The following is a 19176-nucleotide window of genomic DNA, read 5'->3' as shown; positions in this document are numbered from 1 at the left end:
AATAGAAAAATGTCATTAATTTAGATTCTGACATGACTTCAGGGTAAGGAAAAATACGAAGTGTGAATTACTGCAAATAAAAATTAATGTCCTTAAAAAAAAATTAAAAAAAAAAAAATGTCCTGAGTAGAGACTGAACGGTGGTTAGTGGGTTGGAAGCAGGGTAACATGATGGGAGGAAAGCAAATTAAAATAACTTTAAGCTATAACTGTGCTTTTTATTTCTTCCATAAAATCTAATATTGGAAGGTTACTGGGAAACTAGGGATACATGTTTCCCAATATAGTACATGCTGATAGTATGATAGTTTAATTTTTCTAAAACACTACCTAGAAACACATAATAAATTTTGGGGTACATTTTGATTTAGTATTTCCACATGAGGAATATACCCTAAGATGAAACACACCAAATTTTGGAAAGGTAATCTATACAAAGATTGTATCACTACAACACTTCTGTCTTTTAAAAACTGGCAATAACCCAAAGACCTAAGAATATCAAATTAGCAAAAGAAAATTATGATGGAATTCTAGAACTTAAAAGTGGATTGTATCATCAGAAATATGCAGAGAGAGCAGTAAGTAAACTTATGAAAAACAATAGTTTACAGCTGTAGAAAATAAGACAAATGGACAAATGTTAGAATGAACTAATATCATAAAATTTATAAATAGCATAAATTAGAATTTATGAACTTACTATGGATAGTGTAGCTTGGATTCAAAATGGAAAAAAAAAGTGCCCATAAACTTGTTTCCCTGTAAAAGAATTTTTTTTAAATGACCAGTTGTTTGGTTATAAAAGGCAGTAGCTGTGGTTAAGAATCCACCCGAAATGCTGGAGATACAGGAAATGTGGGTTCAGTCCTTGGGTCTGCAAGTTCCCCTGGAGGAGGGCATGGCAATTCACTCTAGTGTTTTTTGCCTGGAATATTCCAGGGACAGAGCAGCCTGGCAGGCTACAGTACATGGGGTCACAAAAAGTTGGACATGACTGAGCACATACGTGGTAATAACCCTTTTCTTATTGGAATTAAGCTCATGTTTTTGTCTGTGTTCTTACTGTGACTGTATTTTAAAATTTTAGTACCCAATTACTTAGGGTATTCCCATAGGGAGTGTTTTTTAAACCCATACACATTTATCAGTGTTAAAACCACATTTAAAAAATAAACACTATTATTTTTATAAACTCACAGTATTAAGTACAGAAAATATCGTAACAAATTTGGCTCAGTTTTAAAATTAAGTAGTGTGTATATATATATACCTGCTTGTATTAACAGAATTTAATTGTTACTTCCTCTGACATAAAAAACTAGTGGAAAAAGCCAAGCTCTAGCTGGATGGATATGGATTTTAATTCAGGAGTTGCGTAGCTAGTTCTGTTACTTTGGACCAATTTTTTTTATTAATACTTCTCCCCTATTTGGTTTCTTCATGTAGTGAAGACAGCAATACTCACCTCTCAGAAGTGAGTAAATGGCATGATCTATATAAAACACCTAGCATAAGGCTTGCCCACAAAGAGTAGCGCCCACTGTTAATATGTGGAGATTCAAACCAAAGGTATAAATTAGAAAGTTCTTTTTTAAAAAATTTATTTTTAATTGAAGGATAATTGCTTTACAGTATTGTGTTGGTTTCTGCCATACATCAACGTGAATCAGCCACAGGTATATATAGGAAAGTGCTTTTTTAGGTTCTTGGAAAAAAAAAAATCCAAAGGTATAAATTGCCTACCTTTGCATTTCTAATTAATTCAGTGCCAACAAATGTACCTTTTTTCCTTATTTATTCACTTATATACATCTGCCTTGTTCCAAAGAATTTATGATCCTACCTCTGCTTTGCTTAGTCTGGTTTTAAAATGTTCATTTTAAACGAACATCACCACAATGAGTGGTGATGGAATGTTCTGGGGAGGGCAATCTGTAAAAGTTTACCAGAGAGAATCCATTTGTGGACTGTGGAATATTAGCCATGCCCTCCCCTCCCTGGGATGAAAGGACCATTGTGAGTCATTCTCTGTGCTTTTTCCAGGCACGGCTTCAAATGCTCTGAGACAGCCATATATTTGGTTGACCATCATCCTGACCGTTGCTGTGTGCCTGCTGCCCGTTGTTGCCATTCGCTTCTTGTCAATGACCATCTGGCCATCAGAAAGCGATAAGGTATAGGAAAAAAAACAGACTTCTCCTAACTCGGGAGTGCCTCTCACAGAAATCAGAGCCTTTCTCCAAAGCAACTTTCCTGCAAAATTCTCAGCTCTTAGGAAGTTTGGTCTGCTTTTAGGACTACTTCTCTTTAACTCCACCATGCAAACAAGTCCCTTGGGAATGGTATTTTTATTTGCTTATTTTTATTATTAAAAAGGAAGAACAGTATATACATCTACCCTCTCAATTTAGCAATTATACTATTAGTATTTTGCCCTGCATACAGGTTGGGATTTTTTTCCCCCCCATTTAAAGACAAATGTCACCTCTTATAGCAGGATCCTTTGAGCTGCAAGGATCAGGAAGACAGGGCTCAAAAGGACTCTGTGATAACGTACCACCTCCACTCACAGAACAGGCTTCAGGGTCAGGCAGTGAGCAGCGGGCTGGGTTTCTTTCTTGCTCTCTCCTCTGCTGTGTCCACTGTTTGCTTCATCTTTCTGAAAGATGCCTACAGCAGTTCCTGGCACTGCATCCTGCCATGTCAGTATCCAGGGGAAGATTACAGACGGATTTTCCTGGAGCTTTCCCTTAGGATCCTGGCGACTTTGGGAAGGGCTCACCATACTCCCTTCATGTCTCTTGAGCCAAAATTAGGGCACATGCCCATTCCTGGACTAGTCGAGAACAAAGGTATCAATCAGTCCCACCCTGCGGGTGGAGTCCACATCCCAGGAGGAGTGTAGCTGTGAGGACGAGGAGGAGGGCACCTGGATAAGCTCCATCTCATCAGAAAGGAGGGGAGAGAAGCTGCCAGGCAGCAAGGAACCTTCATGTCCTCTGTATCTCCCGCCCCCACTGAACAGAGTGGGCATTAAACACCCAGAGACACTAAGGGTCTTTTCTAAAACTGGGCCAGTCCCCCCTGTGCACTGGAAAGAGCACCAGTTGAGGAGTGGGAGTCCTGGCTGCCCTGTTTCTAGCTCTGAGAGCTCGCAAGCCTCATGGAACCTCTGCCTCCGCTTCCTCCTCTCTAAAGCCAAGCTGGAGATGCCCACCCCTCAGGGAGGCGGGTGTGGGGTCTCAGTCAGTCAGGGGCTCCCTCTGCGGGCAGAGACCCGCGTTTCCATTCGGCCCCCGGGCTCTCCCTCACCCGGTCCTGCCTCTCCCGCTTCTGCAGATTCAGAAGCACCGGAAGCAGCTAAAAGCCGAAGAGCAGTGGCAGCGGCGCCAGCACGTGTTCCGCCGGGACGTGTCCACGCGGCGCTCGGCCTATGCCTTCTCGCACCAGCGCGGCTACGCCGACCTCATCTCCTCCGGCCGCAGCATCCGCAAGAAGCGCTCGCCCCTGGACGGGGTCATCGCCGACGGGTCGGCGGAGTACAGGCGCACCGTGGAGAGCTGAGGCACCGGCTCCCGGGTGACCTGTAGAAAAACAATCACACGAAGGAAACGTCGTTGTCTTTTTTTTTTATGAGAGACTGGGAACTTTTTGTAAGAAACTGAACTTGTCACGAGGATGCTGAAGACAAGAACCTATTCAGCAAACGACTTGGTTTTGCTGTGGCAATCGTCCAACCCAAGAAGACCTTTTGAAAAGTCAAGATTATTCAGATGCTGATGTTTTGTTGTGATTCAAAGTGAACATTTTTAACTCCGTCTCAATCTAGGACAAGAGAATTTGAAAACGTCTTCTGTTTCAGTTCAGATGGTATCGTTTTATAAAATTAGTAAGCTCTTCCTGTCTGGGATCTTTGTCAGGAATCTCCCAGAGGCTCCTTTTTTTCCCAGGAGCCTACCTTACTATAACAAAGACCTTATGATAGTAATGACGGAAGACTCATGAATGCTCATCTCCTAAAAGCTAAGTGGTCTTTTTCAGAGTTGATAATGGGACTGCATGATTTCATGTTCTCATGTGGATTTAATTCAGTTCAATCAACAAAAATGACTTCACATTTCATAAACACAAGGTCTGAGTCTGTTTCGATTTACTACCCGGTTAAAAAAGTACCTTACGTACGTTTACTCTTACTATTGTATATTATTTCAGCCAGTTCCTATAGAACAAAGTGAGTTTACTGTCTATTGTCGATTTTTAAAAAGATGCATTTAAATATTTATGGGTTTTTTTTTAAAAAAGCTTTTAAAAACTGAGGGTATCAGTGATAAATTGCAGAATATTCTGCAAAGCTTTCTTTTGAAAAGCAAACTTTTGTGCCTGCCTATGTGTAAAGTGTTTTATAAGGGACATAAAACAGAGACCTCATTCTTTTCTACTTAAGAGAAACGGCTGTTGGGTAGCCATATTCCTAAGGCTAATAGTGTATCCTTCTAAAATTGAAGATAACTTTGGCAATTATGGAAACTGGCCTCAAAGAGGTAGGAGTCATTTATCCAGGGGCTTTTCTCATCCTTTGTGCTTTACACTTTCATTTCCGTGTCCCCGTGAGGACACAGAAGTGTCTTCAATAATTCTGTTCCTTACCATTAGGTTGTGAATGCTCACAATATTCATTCCCGTTCCTTGTGAGGAAAGCGCAGTGTGTAAATAGTTCACTGTCCAGGTATAAGCAAAGAATGTGTAGCTCTTTATCCTATGGAAGTGAATTTCTGGAAGTTTACAACTTTTATCTTGTAAATAAAAAATTGTAAGGTTATTATTTTTTTTTTGTAAAGAAAAGTTAGCTTGTGTAATTCTGTCAGTTTCAGATTTCTCTCCCGTTTTGCGAATTGTGGGAAAGGTCGACAATGCAAATGTGTCAAAGACTTCCATGGCTGGGTGCAATATTAATTTTAAAATGCAAATTGTTTTGGATAAATTATTTCTATATTCTGTAAATCTGAGATTAATGTATATTTTTGTTTAAAAAATAAACACTTTGGTAAAATTGGGGGGAAGTACAATCTGTTAAAGTATTTCTTTATTTAGGCCTGCCTGGTTTCTAAAGGAACCACAGGGGTCCTTTGTGGTGAGAAGTAAGCTGCAGACAGGGTACTAAGTGTAGGGGCGAAGTGGCTGAGACAAGAGGCTCTGACTACAGAGTCAGAGTATGGATTAACAGTTGGTAAGAACAATTGTATCCAGGGAGAGTGCGTCTTAGGATATGAGAAGGGGGACAATTCATCCAAGTGACCTCAGCTCTCTGGAGGTAAAATAAAAGCAACAGTAACCCCTGACCAAAAGCAGGGGCTGGGAAGTGGGGAGACAAAGTTCAGAAGTACAGGGTGAAGGGCTGGCAGAAAAATAAGCAAAGGGAAACTATCAGGATGCTGAAGGGCAGGAGAGCAGGTAGGGACTGGGAGGGCCAAGTCTGACACACGGAACAGGTGGTCAGCTCCTGGGCAGGAAGGCAGGCTGGGCCCCATTAGGGAAATGGCCCGTCTCCCTTGCAGAGGAGGAGGTTCTTTGAAGGACAGAAATGGAGGACTTTGGTGGGGGGGTATCAGTAGTAGTAGCAGGTGATGAGAGAGTTCTAGTTCTTGGGGTGTTTTGTAAGGTAGGACATCAGGACCCCACTCTCTGCTCTTCTATACCAGGTAGCCTGCTTCCGGAGCAGAATTTCATGTCGGCATCAGGGCAACCCACTGGAAGTGGGGCGATGGGGAGGAGACAGACCAGATTATTAGCCTCTGTAATAGAAATGGTATGAGAAAACCTGAGCAGACCTGGGGGATGGTCCCTTTAAAAAAAAAAAAAAAGGCCACTCTTCCTTAGGATATGCTACTGTATTTCAACTGGTGAGGAACAAATGTTTCTAACAAGAGAGCACCACCTAAAGGTTCCTGCTGACACTCAGGACCAGAAACTGTTGAGTAAAGACAACTGGTGGAGAGAAAATGGTTCTTAAGAGCGTCCGGCGTGATAGCAAAATGTACCCCGATGGAATCTAAATGTTTTAACAGTTGCTGCCCTCATATGATGTGAACGAAGCTTAGGAAAATTTTAAGACAGCTTCTAGAAGTCTTGTCAGAATCTGCTAGTAAGTTAGAGCTGCAATAAAACTTGTGGTTCCTTTATAAATACACAAAGGCCTCACGAAACACTGAGAGGAAAACGAAGCATTGCAGGAAGAAGCAGAGATTGGGTGAGGCCCTTAAAATAAACACTGTAAAAATAATTTTCTTGACCGGAATACTCATTCTCTCAAAGATTATAAATGTCTTATAAGCATATGAAAACATCCTCAATATCATTAGTCGAAAGAGAAGTACAAATCGAAACCATAATGAGATTCTACTTCACGCCCACTAGAATGACTATTAAAATAACGTGTTGACAAAAATATGGAGAAATTGTAACCCCCCCCCCCCCCCCCATCTACTGCAGATGGAAATGTAAGACACTGAACCCACTCTGGAACACAGTTCGGCAGTTCCTCACAAGTTAAACAGAATTACCAGATGACCCAGCAATTCTCCTAGGCGTGTGCAGTGTGTAGACACATATATTCCCAAACACTGAAAAAAGGTACTCAAATACTTAAACACCTGAATGTCCACAGAAGCACTATTTACAACAGCCAAAAAGGTAGAAACAGGGTCTTCCCTGGTGGTCCAGTGGTTAAGAAGCTGCCTGCTAATGCAGAAGACACAGGTTCAAACCCTGGTCCGGGATGATTCCATGTGCCACGGGGCAGCGAAGCCCGTGTGTCACAGCTGAGCCCACATGCCCTAGAGTCCATGCTCTGCAACAAGACGAGCCACCGCAGCGAGAAGCTCGATCACCCCGACCGGAGAAAGCCAGCACACGGCAGCGAAGACCCAGCGCGACCAAAAGTAAGTAAGATCTTTACCTTTTTTTAAAGGTAGAAACAATCTGGGGCTTCCCTGATGGCTCAGTGGTAAAGAATCCACCTGCCAACGCAGGAGGCCCTGGTTCCATCCCTGGGTCGGAAAGATCCCCTGGAGGAGGAAATGGCAACCCACTCCCGGATTCTTGTCTGGGAAATCCCACGGACAGAGGAACCTGGTGGGCTACAGTCTGTGGGGTTGCAAAAGCATCTGACATGACTTAGTGACTAACCAACAGCAAGAACAACCTAAATATCTACCAACAGGTAAACAAATGGGGTAGAGCCATATAATGGAATACTACTTTGCCATAGAATGAGGCCAGTTTAAGATAGTGACATAGGAAGACCCTGAATTCACTTCCATCTGCAAACACACCAAATCTGTAGTTACACATGGAACAATTTCCTCTGAAAGGAAATCAAAAACAACAATGTGCTAAGGGACTCAAGGAAAAACACAGCAGGTGGGAAAAGCTGAGACACAATTTTACTGAAAAAGACCACCCCTGGTACCCTAAACTCAGAGCTGCTCCACGAGGAACACAGGCTATAACTCACATCAGGCAACCCAACATTTAAGGCCTGCACCTGAGACAAGGCCCGGACACATCCAGCTTTGAAAGCCAAAGGGACTCACATCTATAAGACCCAAAGGTCACAGCAAAGAGAAATCGCTATTAAAGAGCTCATCCCTTCAGACTCACCTGCACCAGGGTCCAGCAGAGACGGGGCCAACCGAGATGCACCGGACTTCATGTAAGAGGCTTACTGCTTATGTTCGAGCGTTGGCCCGAGGGGCAGGCCGTCTGGTTTAACACCTGTCTGGGGGCCTGCAGGGGCACCCTCCCAGGACAGAGGCTGGCAGACACCATCTTTGTTGGCTCCCTTTGTCTCACTCCTGCTGGCAGGACACCATCCTTTTTATTCTTTTTACTCTAGGTTTCCTTTTCTCCCCGCAGTTGGCACCATCTTTATGCCCTTCCTATGCTGCAGTCTAGAGCACCAGTGTGTCTCAGGAGGGAGCTTTCACATGTATCTGGTATCATGCTTTACATCAGGTACCCTGGTTTTTGTGACTACAGCTTAGGGGACACCCTTGATTATCTGGCTATGGTGCCAAGTGGGGCTTATGCTCAGTAGGTCCCACAGGACTGTGACCAACAGAGAAAGCTTTTTACCAGCTCCCATCTCCAGGGCACAGCAAGAGGCAACAGTCTGTGAAGTCGTACTATGAGAGTCCCACTACCCTATCTCACTCTCTCTTAGTAGTTGACTTCAATACCGAAGTTTCATGAATGGATAGATCACCAGATAGGACACCAATAAGGAGACATTTGTTTTAAACAATGTTAAAGGAAACGGATCTAACAGATACACACAGACCATTTCATCCAAAAGTAACAGAATAGATGTTTTTCCTAAGTGCACACGAAACTTTCTAAAGGGTAGATCATATGTTAAGCCACAAAACAAGTCTTCTTAATTTAAGATGACAAATCATACCAAGCATCTTTCCGTCCACGGTGGTATGAAACTAGAAATCAATCACAAGAAGAAAACTGGAAAAAATCACAAATATGTGAACTTTAAATAAAATACTACTGAACAACCAATGAGTCAATGCCAATGATGTGATATACACACAGAAAACTTCAAAGACTCCACCCACAAAACTGTAAAAGCTAATACACAAAAAACAGTTAAGTTGCAGGATACAGTGTCAATACAGCCGACTCTTGAACAGCAAAGGTTTGCACTGAATGAATCCACTTATATGTTACTTTTTTTCAAAAAATACACCATAGTACCATTCGGTCTTGACAGCTGAATCTGTAGATGCAGAGGACCAGCTGTAAAGTTATACAGATTTTTGACAGTGTGTGTGTGTGTCGGAGCGGGGGCGGTACTAGGGGATGTCGGTGCCCAACCCCCGTGGTATTCAAGAGTCTGCTGCTACTGCTCGGCCACGCCTGACTCTTTCTAACCCCATGCACTGCAGCCTGCCAGTGTTCACTTTCTCCACATCCTTGCCAACATCTGTTATTTGTTGTCTTTTCGACAACGGCCATTCCGACAAGTGGGAGGTGGTATCTCACTGTGGCTGTGATTTACATTTTCCTGATAATTAGTGATGTGAAGTATCTTTTCATGTACCTGTTGGCTATGTGTGTCTCTTTTGGAAAAATGCCTATTTTTTAATTGTTTTTTGGGTTTTTTTTCCTGTTGAATTGTAGGCATTCTTTATATACCTTGTATATTAACCCCATATAGAAAATGACTGGCAAGTATTTTCTCCCAGTGATGTCTTTTGCTGTTCAGGAGCTTTTTAATTTGACATAGTCCCACTTGTTTGCTTTTGCTTTTATTGCCTTTGTTTTTCATGTCAAATCAAAAAAAAAAAAAAATGATCACCAAGACTGATATCAAAGAACTTACCACTTACATGTTCTTCTAGGAGTTTTATGGTTTCAGGTCTTATATTCAAATAGTTTGGTTCACTTTGAGTTAATTTCTCTGTATGATGTTAGATAGTGGCCGCAGCAGCCTACCCTAACTGACATAAAATTAACCATCACGCTGGAAATGAGCAGTGAGCTAGCCCATCAGCAGTGTCCATCAGAGGCATCATCACTTTTTCATATTTATATGCAGAGAAGACATTTAAGCTGATCCCCAAATAAGCAAGTATAACCCTGAAATCTATGGTAGTTTTACCATTGTTTTTGTTTTGTATAAAAAGAAAATCCGTTTTTCTGGTATTTTTTCGGTTGATGTGAAATTCATGTCACTTAAAAGTAACCATTTTAAAGTGTGCAACTCAGGCATTTAGGACATTAGCTCACAGTGCTGTGTAACCACGACATAGATCAAGTTCCACAACATTTTCATTACAACAGACGAAAACCTCATACCCATTGTGCTGGTTAATTTTATGCGTCAACTTGGGTTGACAGATGGCAGAAGGAAGATTAGATTACTGACATGGCTGAACTGCTGACTGACTACCGACCTCCAGACTGCTTCCGTATGAGAACAATAAAGCCTTCCTTGTTTAAGCTGTGTTAGGGTTTCTGCTACTTGTGGCTGAAAGCAATTCTAAACAACACAATGCAAAAAATAACAGCAAATACACAAAAAGAAAGAAGTTTAAAGGAGGGAAAACGGTCTGAACACAATTAGATTAAAAAAATAAATTAGATGCATAATAATTGTGGGAAAGGAAATAAATCTACAATTGTTGAAGGTGATAATGGTTGTATTTTTGGAAAACACAGGAAGGTCAACTAAAGAACGTAAATTCAACAAGACAGTGGGAACAAAACAAACATAAGGATAACTTTCATTCATCAGCAACAACAAACAGAAGACATAATGGGGAAAAGATAGTACTGCTGACCTTTGAACAAGGCAGGGGTTGGAGAGGCTGGCCCCTGCACAGCTGAAAATCCGCATAAAACTTGACAGTTGGGTCTCCGTATCTGTAGTTCCACATCCATGGGTTTAACCAACCATGGACCGTGCAGTACTGACTGCAATATTAACTTAAAAAACCAATCTTTTCTAAAAAGCGGGCCTCCGCGGCTCCAGTCTGTGCTGTCCAAGGCCGGTGTTTGCTGCTACCGTTGTTCAGTTGTGTCCAGCTCTTTGCAACCCCATGACTGTGGCCTACCAGGCTTCTCCGTCCACGGGACTTCCAAGGCAAGAATACGAGAGTGGGTGGCCATTGCCTTCTCCATAACTATGTTTACAACTTAAAAAAAAAAAGGATAAAATACTGAGGAATAAAGTTGACAATTAAGACCTATATGAACAAAGCTTTAAAACAGTATTGATTTCAGAAGAATAGTTAAGCAACCAAAAGCCATGCTGTGTTCTTAGATAAGTTATAACACCGTAAAGAGTGGAGTCTTCCTAGTATATAAAAGGCATACGATCTCTATAAAAATGCCAGTAATTTTCTTTAATAGACAGACTCAAGTTCACATGAAAATTATTACAATAAAAGCCAGGAAACGAAAAGAGAAAGCAATGTGGAGAGACTCCCCCACCATATATTAGATCACAGTATAATTTTAAAAGCAATGTAAACAATGTGATTCTGATGCATGATTATACGTTCTATGGAACAGTTTAGAAGGTCCAGAAACAGCTCCAAACATACGTGGAAATTTACTACACATAAAGGTGAGATCAAAGGTCACTGGGAGGCAGACAGGCTTTTTAATTAACAGTACTGGCACAACAGGAAAACAAACTGAATACCTTACACTACAGTAGAATAAATTTCAAGGAAATAAAAGATTTAAATGCAAAAACAGTCATAAAACCACTAGAAGAAAAACATGAGAAAATTCAAATGTAGACTGAGTAGAGAAAGGCTTTCTACTTAAGACTAGGGAATTCCCCGGTGGCCCAGCGGGTGGGACTCTGCGTATTCACTGAGGACCCAGTTTCAATCCCAGGTTGGGGAACTAAGATCCCACAAGGCCCCTGGCACATCCAGAACAAAAAAGACTCAAAGTCCAAAGCCTCAAAAGAAAGACTCAGACTAGTAAGTTCAATATAAAAACATAAAAGCCTTCCTTATTTAAAAAAAGTACAAGAAGATAAATGGTAAAGTGGATAAAAATATATTTGCAACTCACGTCAAAAAGCTAATTATCCTAAAAAACAAAGACTTCCTTGGATCTGAAAGACTCCAACAATCCAACAGGAAAAAAAGAAAATATGGGCAAAGCACACAAAGAAATCACAGCAAAAGAAATACAAATGGCTTTTACACGCACACACAAAGATGTTTAAGCTTATCTGTAATAAGAAAAATCCAAATCAAAATGATTTTAGTAGACCACCTTCACCTATCAACTTGGCAAAAAAGAAAAAGGTTGGCAATGCAATATTGATAACTATGGCAAACAAACCCCCTATTTTATTACTGGTAGGAATATAAATTGATAAAACTCTTAGCAACTTAATCATGTCTATTAAAATTTCAAATGTATATACATTGTGACCTAGCAATCACATTTCTCAAATTTATCCTGCAGCTAAATTTTTCCCACAGGGGAAATGACACGTACAATTACTGTACTGCAGCACTGTTTGTAAAAAACACTGGCAGTGAACTAGAAATCCATCACAGGGGACTGGTTAAATGAAGCAAAGTACGTGCTGACGGTAGAACACCATGAAACTACAGCAGAGACTACCAGACAAAAAGATCGCCACGATTCACTGTTTTGTGAGAAGAGCAGGTACAGAACTGTGTGGTGGCTACCTTTTATATACAAAACAACAGAGGAGAAGGAACTGAAATTGAGCTACAGATTCACACACTCCCAATCAAAATTTCATAGGTTTCTTTATGGTAAGAACTGACAAACTGATTCTAAAATTCAAGTGGAAATGCCAAGGACCTAAGATAGCCAAAACGAGAAAGAAAAATAAAGTCAGAGAAGCTAGTATCACTTGATTTCAAGAATTATTATAAAGCTATATTCATGCGAAGATGGGCACGGTAAAGGACATAAATGGCAAGGACCTAATAGAAGCAGAAGAGACAAGAATACACAGAACCACACTAAACAAGTCTCAATGCCCCAGATAACCGCAAGGTGTGCTCACCCACCGAGGGCCAGACATCCTGCAGTGTGAGGTGGGCCTCAGGCAGCATCACAACGAACAAAGCCGGAGTGTGTGGAAAATCCTAAAAGATGATGCTGTTAAAGTGCTGCACTCATAGTCAAAGTCTCAGTTCTTAGTCGTGTCTGACTCCTTGTGACCCCATGGACCGTAGCCCACCAGGCTTCTCTGTCCACGAGGTTCTCCAGGCCAGAATACTGCAGTGGGTTGCATTTCCTTCTACAGGGGATCTTCCCAACAGAGGGATCAGAACCAGGTTTCCTGCACTGCAGGTGGATTCTTTACCATCTGAGCCACCAGGGAAGCCCCAGCAAATTTGTAAACCTCAGCAGTGACCACAGGACTTTGCTGACAAAGGTCTGTCTAGTTAAAGCTATGGCTTTTCCAGTAGTCATGTATGGATGTGAGAGCTGGACTATAAAGAAGGCTCAGCACCAAAGAATTGATGCTTTCAAATTGAGATGCTGAAGAAGACTCTTGAGAGTCTCTTGAACAGCATAGAGATCAAGCCAGTCCATCCTAAAGGAAATCAACCCTGAGTATTCATTGGAAGGACTAATGCTGAAGCTCCAATACTTCGGCCACCTGACTCGAAGAGCCAACTCATTGGAAAAGACCCTGATGCTGGGAAAGATTGAGGGCAGAAGGAGATGGGGGTGACAGAGAACTAGATGGTTGGGTGGCATCATCAACTCTATGAACAAAGTTTGAGCAAGCTCCAGGAGATGGTGAAGGGCAGGGAAGCCTAGTGTGCTGCAGTCCATGGGGTTGCAAAGAATCAGACATGACTGAGTTAAGTGAACAACAACTCCAAAAAATTAAATAACAATGACAACAAAAGAAATTATATTTAAACCAAAAAAGGCTAGTTTGAGTTGGTATTTTTTCCTACTTAAGTCACATATCCTCTCAAAAGATTTCCCTAGCCCACATGTTCCTCCCTAGACCACAGCCCTCCAAGGTTTACTGTGCCCACTTGGGTGCCTGGGAATCCCAAGCCAGGCGGTTTCCTGTTCATGGTTACTGACTGAGAGCAGTGTTCTATCAGGCCATTTACACACACCTGTTTTCTCTGACCTCAGAAGAGTCTAACATCCTAAGAAAAAGGAAGTGAAAGTGAAGTTGCTCACTTGCATCTGACTCTCTGCAACCCCATGGACCGTAGCCCACCAAGCTGCTCCATCCATAGAATTTTCCAGGCGAGAGTACTGGGGTGGGTTGCCCTTTCCTTCAACAGGGGATCTTCCCAACCCAGGGATCTAACACAGGTCTCCTGCATTGCAGGCAGACGCTTTACCATCTGAGCCCCCAAGGAAGCCCCCAAGGTCATGTCGAATAAATGGCAGCATCAATAAAAGTTGAGAGGATGTCCCGTATTCAAAGACCAGTACAGATTCACCATCCAATCAATTATCGGCTAAGATAAGCTAATTAGTAGGATGCATAGGAAGAAATAACTCTCCAAGTTCTTAAATTATCAGAAATTTGGCTTTGGGAATTCCCTGGCAGTCCAGTGGTTAGGACTCTTCGCTCTCTCTGCTGAAGGTCTGGGTTCGATCCCTGGTTGGGGAATTAACTTTCTATAAGCTGAATAGTGGGTCATAAAAAAGAGAAAGAAGAGAAAGAAAAAAAAATGGTCTCAAAACTTTTTCAGGAGCCATATGGCTTGTGGGATCTTAACTCCCCAACCAGAGATCAAACTTACGTCCCTCGAAATCGAAGTAAGGAGTTCTAATCACTGGACTGCCAAGGAATTCCCCAGCCTCAAAAGTTGAATCAAATTATAATGAAAGTGTTTACAATAAATATAAGAGGAAGGGAAATTCTAACAGAAATCTAAACTTCCCAACCAAGTATGGTGGTGAAAAGGCCAGGGTGCTCTTGCCAAATTCAGGATCTGTGTCACTCACTCCAGAATAACCTATGATCTCAATGTTCTGCATTCTCAAGGCGTTGTCACAAGCCCTGGAATGCTTCCGTTTCTTCCCACCCACTGGGGATTAATGATACTAGATCTGGACTGTAAAGCCAAGGAGGGAGGGCCCCACTAGCAGTTGGATCAGGAATCAATTCTTCCAAGTGATAAGAATCAAACTTTAGGCTAGAGGTCAATTTGCCAAATGGGACTCTTCTTGCAGGTTCATTACAAAACCGGTATGGAGCCAAGTTGCTTACGGAGTAAGCTAGTCTATGGAAATCCTATAGGAGGCTTCTAGCAATCATTCACTTTCAAATTCTCACCTACCCTCCACTTATCTTGCGAAACTAACATAAAGTATAGGCTTCTTGAAGAGTTTAATAGAGGTAACACTAAAGACTATTTCTAAAAATAGAGCTATGGTTCAAGTTTTTTAAAACTTGCATCAGGATTTCATCATTGTAAACATCTTGAGTAAATATTGGGGGCTTCCTCCAAGGTTCAGCAGGTAAAGAATCAGCCTGCAACACAGGAGACTCGGGTTCAATTCCTGAATCAGGAAGATCCCCTGGAGGAGGGCATGGCAACTCCCTCCAGCACTCTTGCCAGGAAAATCCCATGGACAGAGGAGCCTGATGGGCTACAGTCCATGGGGGCGCAAAGAGCTGGACATGACTGAATGACTGAGGTAAATATGGATCCAGAAGAGCTCTTTTCAATTTACTGGGTTTGTCCAAGACTGGGATATTTAAGATTTTCTGACTTGGGGTGAAAATACCTTCAGCTGGATCTGCTCCAACAGCAAACAATCCTCATCAACCAAGAAATTACCAGCTGGGCCTCTGGGACTCCCAGAGACCCGCCCCCCCCCCCCCCCCAAGAGCCTCAGCTCCTGCTAAACTGGCACCATGACTGCTCTTCAAAATTACCTGAGGTCCACCTCACTGCTTTCAGAGACATGATTCACTGCCTTGAAAGCTTCTCTGGCTCTTCTTCCATCTGATTCTGTCTTCACCTTTCTTCAAGGCTACCCCAAATCCCATGTTATACACAGGACAACTCAAAGAAACGGGGGTTGAGGGGTCACAGCACTAATCCTCACTTGGCAGAAAATCCAAATATAACTTTATAATCAACCATATGCAAATTCAACCACCCCCAGAGTGTAGTACTGTAGTATGCTATTGCTATTATTGGCTAGTCCATAAGTCATGTCTGACTCTTTCGCAATCCCATGAACTGCAGCCCATCAGGCTCCCCTGTCTATGGGATTTCCCAGGCAAGAATACATGAGTGGGTTGTCATTTCCTTCTCCACGGGATCTTTCTGACACAGGGATCGAACCTGCTCTCCTACATTGGCAGGCGGGTTCTTTACCACTGAGCCACCAGGGAAGCCAGCATTTTTTGGGGAGGACGACTCTTACTGGTTCAAACTCATGTTGTTCAAGAGTCAAGCGTTGTACTTCTTACACTGAACTATAAGGTAAGGAAAGGTGGACGACTCAATTGGTTCAAACTCGTGTTGTTCAAGAGTCAACTGTTGTACTTCTTACATTGAACTATAAGGTAAAGAAAGGTGTTGAAGCTGAAAAGTTGGAGTTTTGAGACTCAGAAAGCTCCTATTTAATGGCCTGAAGCAAGAGAGAGGGCATTTGGGGCAGTGGAAAGGACCTGCAAAGCCTGAGATACTTGGAATACTGGCCAGAATTCACTGGGGGTGAAGGAGGGTGGGACAGGGGATTGGGAGGGCCCACCAGCAGCCCTCAGCAGTTTGAAGGCTTGAAGGTTTGGTTTTGCAGGATCGTGAAACAAAAGAACAATGATTAACTATCAATACCATTTATGTTCTAATTCAGAAGGCTCTCCAGATGCCGAGCACATATTAGGCATTTCTGTGTAACTTGACCTCATATTAACCTCACAAAGGGAACCTTTCCAGGGGGTTGTAAGCATTTTACAGACGAAAACCCTGAGGCTCGGAGAGGTTAAAGAATGGAACCAGGGTCACCGAAGCACAGAGCAAGAGCCCCGCTTCTTGGGCTATCTGGCTTTAGAGCCCCATTATTCACCCTCCTTGAAGGACAGCAGGATTTCGAAATAATTTCATTCACTTTTAGGGAGACATGGTAAGATAAAGGTAGCAGCTGACAACCATGAAGGAGTTCTGGGAATCACGGAAATAAACTAACGAACAAATTGAAGTGCTTAAATTTAACTTTACAAGGAAAAGGAAAGTTGTTTTCAGTTCCTTAAATCAATAGCTTCACCGTAATCATAACCCTACTTTTTTGTCTGCAATTTCAAACCAGTTTTAAACATTAAGCTTTTTTTTTTTTTGGACTGCTTGACCGATTCGTTAACTAGCAAACAATTAACCTCCCCTCCCCGCTTCCCCCGACCCCGTTCCCGGCCCAGGGACGGGGAAACGTGCCCGAGAGATGCTCACAGGGATTTTCGCCTCTTCCCTCTCTGAAACTGTTTCGAGGAGCAAATAAACCGAGCGCAAGAGGCAGCGCTAATGAGCCCTGTGAGTAAGTTCGGAAACAGCGCGCCGAGAGCGTCGCCCCGAGGACACCATGAGGCCCCGCCTTCCCGCCGCACCTGGGCGGTGCGCGCGCACCCGGGAAAGCGCCCCCAGGGGTGGGAACGCGGATGTGCCCGGAGACAGCATGGCGGCTCCGGCGTCAGGATCCCGGAGCGCAAGCCGGCGGCCGGCTACGGTGGCCCGCGGGGGCCCTGTTAGTGTTAGAACGCTGACCCCCGCTTTGGCTCCTAGTGGAGCGAAGGGGATTTCCACCCAGGGATCAGAAGAACCCTGAGCGGGAGCGGGGACGGAACAGCCAGGACCACCAGAAGAGGGCACCCCCAGCTGGCCAGAGTCGGAGGACGAGAGAAGAGCAAGGCCATTCATTGAATTACTTCATTCCCTCGTGAGCACCAACAAACTTCGGTTAGGACTCTTTTCCGCGATGCTGTAGGGAAGTTCTGTTTCCGGAGAGATAGGCTGGGCGAAACCAGTCTGTCCAACAGCTAGTTATCAAGCACTTACTGAGTGTAAGGCTCTGTGCTAAGTGCCCCCAGAACGTATGAGCCCCTTGTCACTCTTCATTGAGTGTGTTCCCTGGTTAGAGAAGATGCTATGTACTGTGGAGATGGACAGGGCATATCCTAAGTCCACAGATGCTGGCCCTGTAGGCAGGGAGGGTACATCCTGTCTGGACGGTGACTCGCTCTATAGTTGATGGGCATGTTGCTTCCTCTTTTGGGGGTTAAAGGGCTTCCCTGGTGGCTCAGATGGTAAAGTGTCTGCCTGCAGTACTGGAGACCTGGGTTTGATCCCTGGGTCGGGAAGATCCTCTGGAGATGAAAATGGCAACCCACTCCAGTATTCTTGCCTAGAAAATTCCATGGACAGAGGAGCCTGGTAGGCTACAGTCCATGCGGTCACGAGTCGGACACGACTGAGCGACTTCACTCACCCTGGGGGTTAAATGCAATTCATCAGCCACCAGTGGGACACAGGGTCACCTCAAAGGTTAGTGTCCCATCAAGTCCGCAAATGATGCTTTTGAACTGTGGTGTTGGAGAAGACTCTTGAAAGTCCCTTGGACTGCAAGATCAAACCAGTCCATCGCAAAGAAAACCAGTCCTGAATATTCATTGGAAGGACTGATGGTAAAGCTGAACCTCCAATACTTTGGCCACCTGATGTGACGAACTGACTCATTTGAAGAGATCCTGATGCTGGGAAAGATTGAAGATGGGAGGAGAAGGGGCTGACAGAGGATGAGATGGTTGGATGGCATCACTGACTCGATGGACATGAGTTTGAGTAAGCTCCAGGAGTTGGTGATGGACAGGGAAGCCTGGCATGCTGCAGTCCATGGGGTCCCAGAGTTGTACACGACTGAGTGACTGAAGTCTTCAAAGTCAGTTTCCATTGTTGTCAGCTGGGTCCTCTGTAGTGGTAATCAGCCAGCCAGTTCAGCCCTGATGAAAGCCCATGTAGTTGAACCCATTCATAGCCTCCAGCCTGTTACTGTAGCTACTTTGTGTATGGTTTCTTTGAACAAGCACTGGGGGACTTGGAGGGTGGGGAAGGGAAAGCCAACATCCACAGTTTACAAAGACTCCTCTCCACCAAATGCCTTCTAAGGGGTGTTTATATGGAACAAGATATCTTCACATTACGAGCCCATTCAGAAAAATTCATCCACATACCTCCCCACCGGACCACCATACGTAACCTCTAATCTTGTTCCTTCTAAGCCCGATTAACTGGTCAACCCTTCAGCCAGTGTCCATCAGTCCCTCATGCTACCTAAGTAGTCCCCTATGCACCTAAGTAGTAAGCCAGTCATCCACTAAGAGTTCTAGCATCTGAGACAATTCCCATTTGAAACTTTTTAAAAACTATATCTTTATTTTTGATTTTATCTATTTATTGGCTGCACTGCACAGCATGTGGCATGTCCCTGACCAGGGATCAAATCTGTGCCCCGTGCGTTGGAAGCACAGAGTCTTAACCACTGGACGGCCAGGGACATCCCACCTCTGTCTTTTCAGAGCCGCACCTGAACAAGGCTGTAATACTGGCTTGTGCCAGCCTATTAGGCACGTGTCAGAGACTGGATGTGCGGAAATCCCAAGTCTGT

At 43.4% G+C, this 19176-nt stretch overlaps 1 protein-coding gene and 1 long non-coding RNA gene across 3 annotated transcripts in view; one reads left to right on the top strand and one right to left on the bottom strand.

Annotated features, from left to right (window-relative positions):
- The window catches only part of ATP8B1 (ATPase phospholipid transporting 8B1), a 112009-nt gene extending 106940 nt beyond the window's left edge, over positions 1 to 5069 (top strand). Inside the window, exons 27-28 of the mRNA XM_069568987.1 lie at positions 2047 to 2177; positions 3343 to 5069. Of these exons, the coding sequence (XP_069425088.1) occupies positions 2047 to 2177; positions 3343 to 3567 (356 nt within the window). The 3' untranslated portion in view covers positions 3568 to 5069. The remainder of the gene's footprint in view (positions 1 to 2046; positions 2178 to 3342) is intronic.
- LOC138428333 (uncharacterized) lies at positions 1588 to 18944 on the bottom strand. 2 transcript variants are annotated; one of them, XR_011252388.1, is made up of 5 exons: positions 16968 to 17135; positions 12588 to 12665; positions 10356 to 10709; positions 3316 to 3587; positions 1588 to 2839 (listed from the first exon to the last, which is right to left on the bottom strand). It is a non-coding gene; the product is annotated as an uncharacterized lncRNA (long non-coding RNA). The 2 variants fall into 2 exon arrangements; XR_011252389.1 differs by lacking the exon at positions 12588 to 12665 and having other exon boundaries at positions 16968 to 18944.
- Positions 18945 to 19176: the final 232 nt, after the last annotated feature.

This window comes from Ovis canadensis, chromosome 23 (assembly GCF_042477335.2).
Source record: "Ovis canadensis isolate MfBH-ARS-UI-01 breed Bighorn chromosome 23, ARS-UI_OviCan_v2, whole genome shotgun sequence".
Lineage (NCBI taxonomy): Eukaryota > Metazoa > Chordata > Mammalia > Artiodactyla > Bovidae > Ovis > Ovis canadensis.
This window is presented reverse-complemented; position numbering and strand designations above follow the sequence as displayed.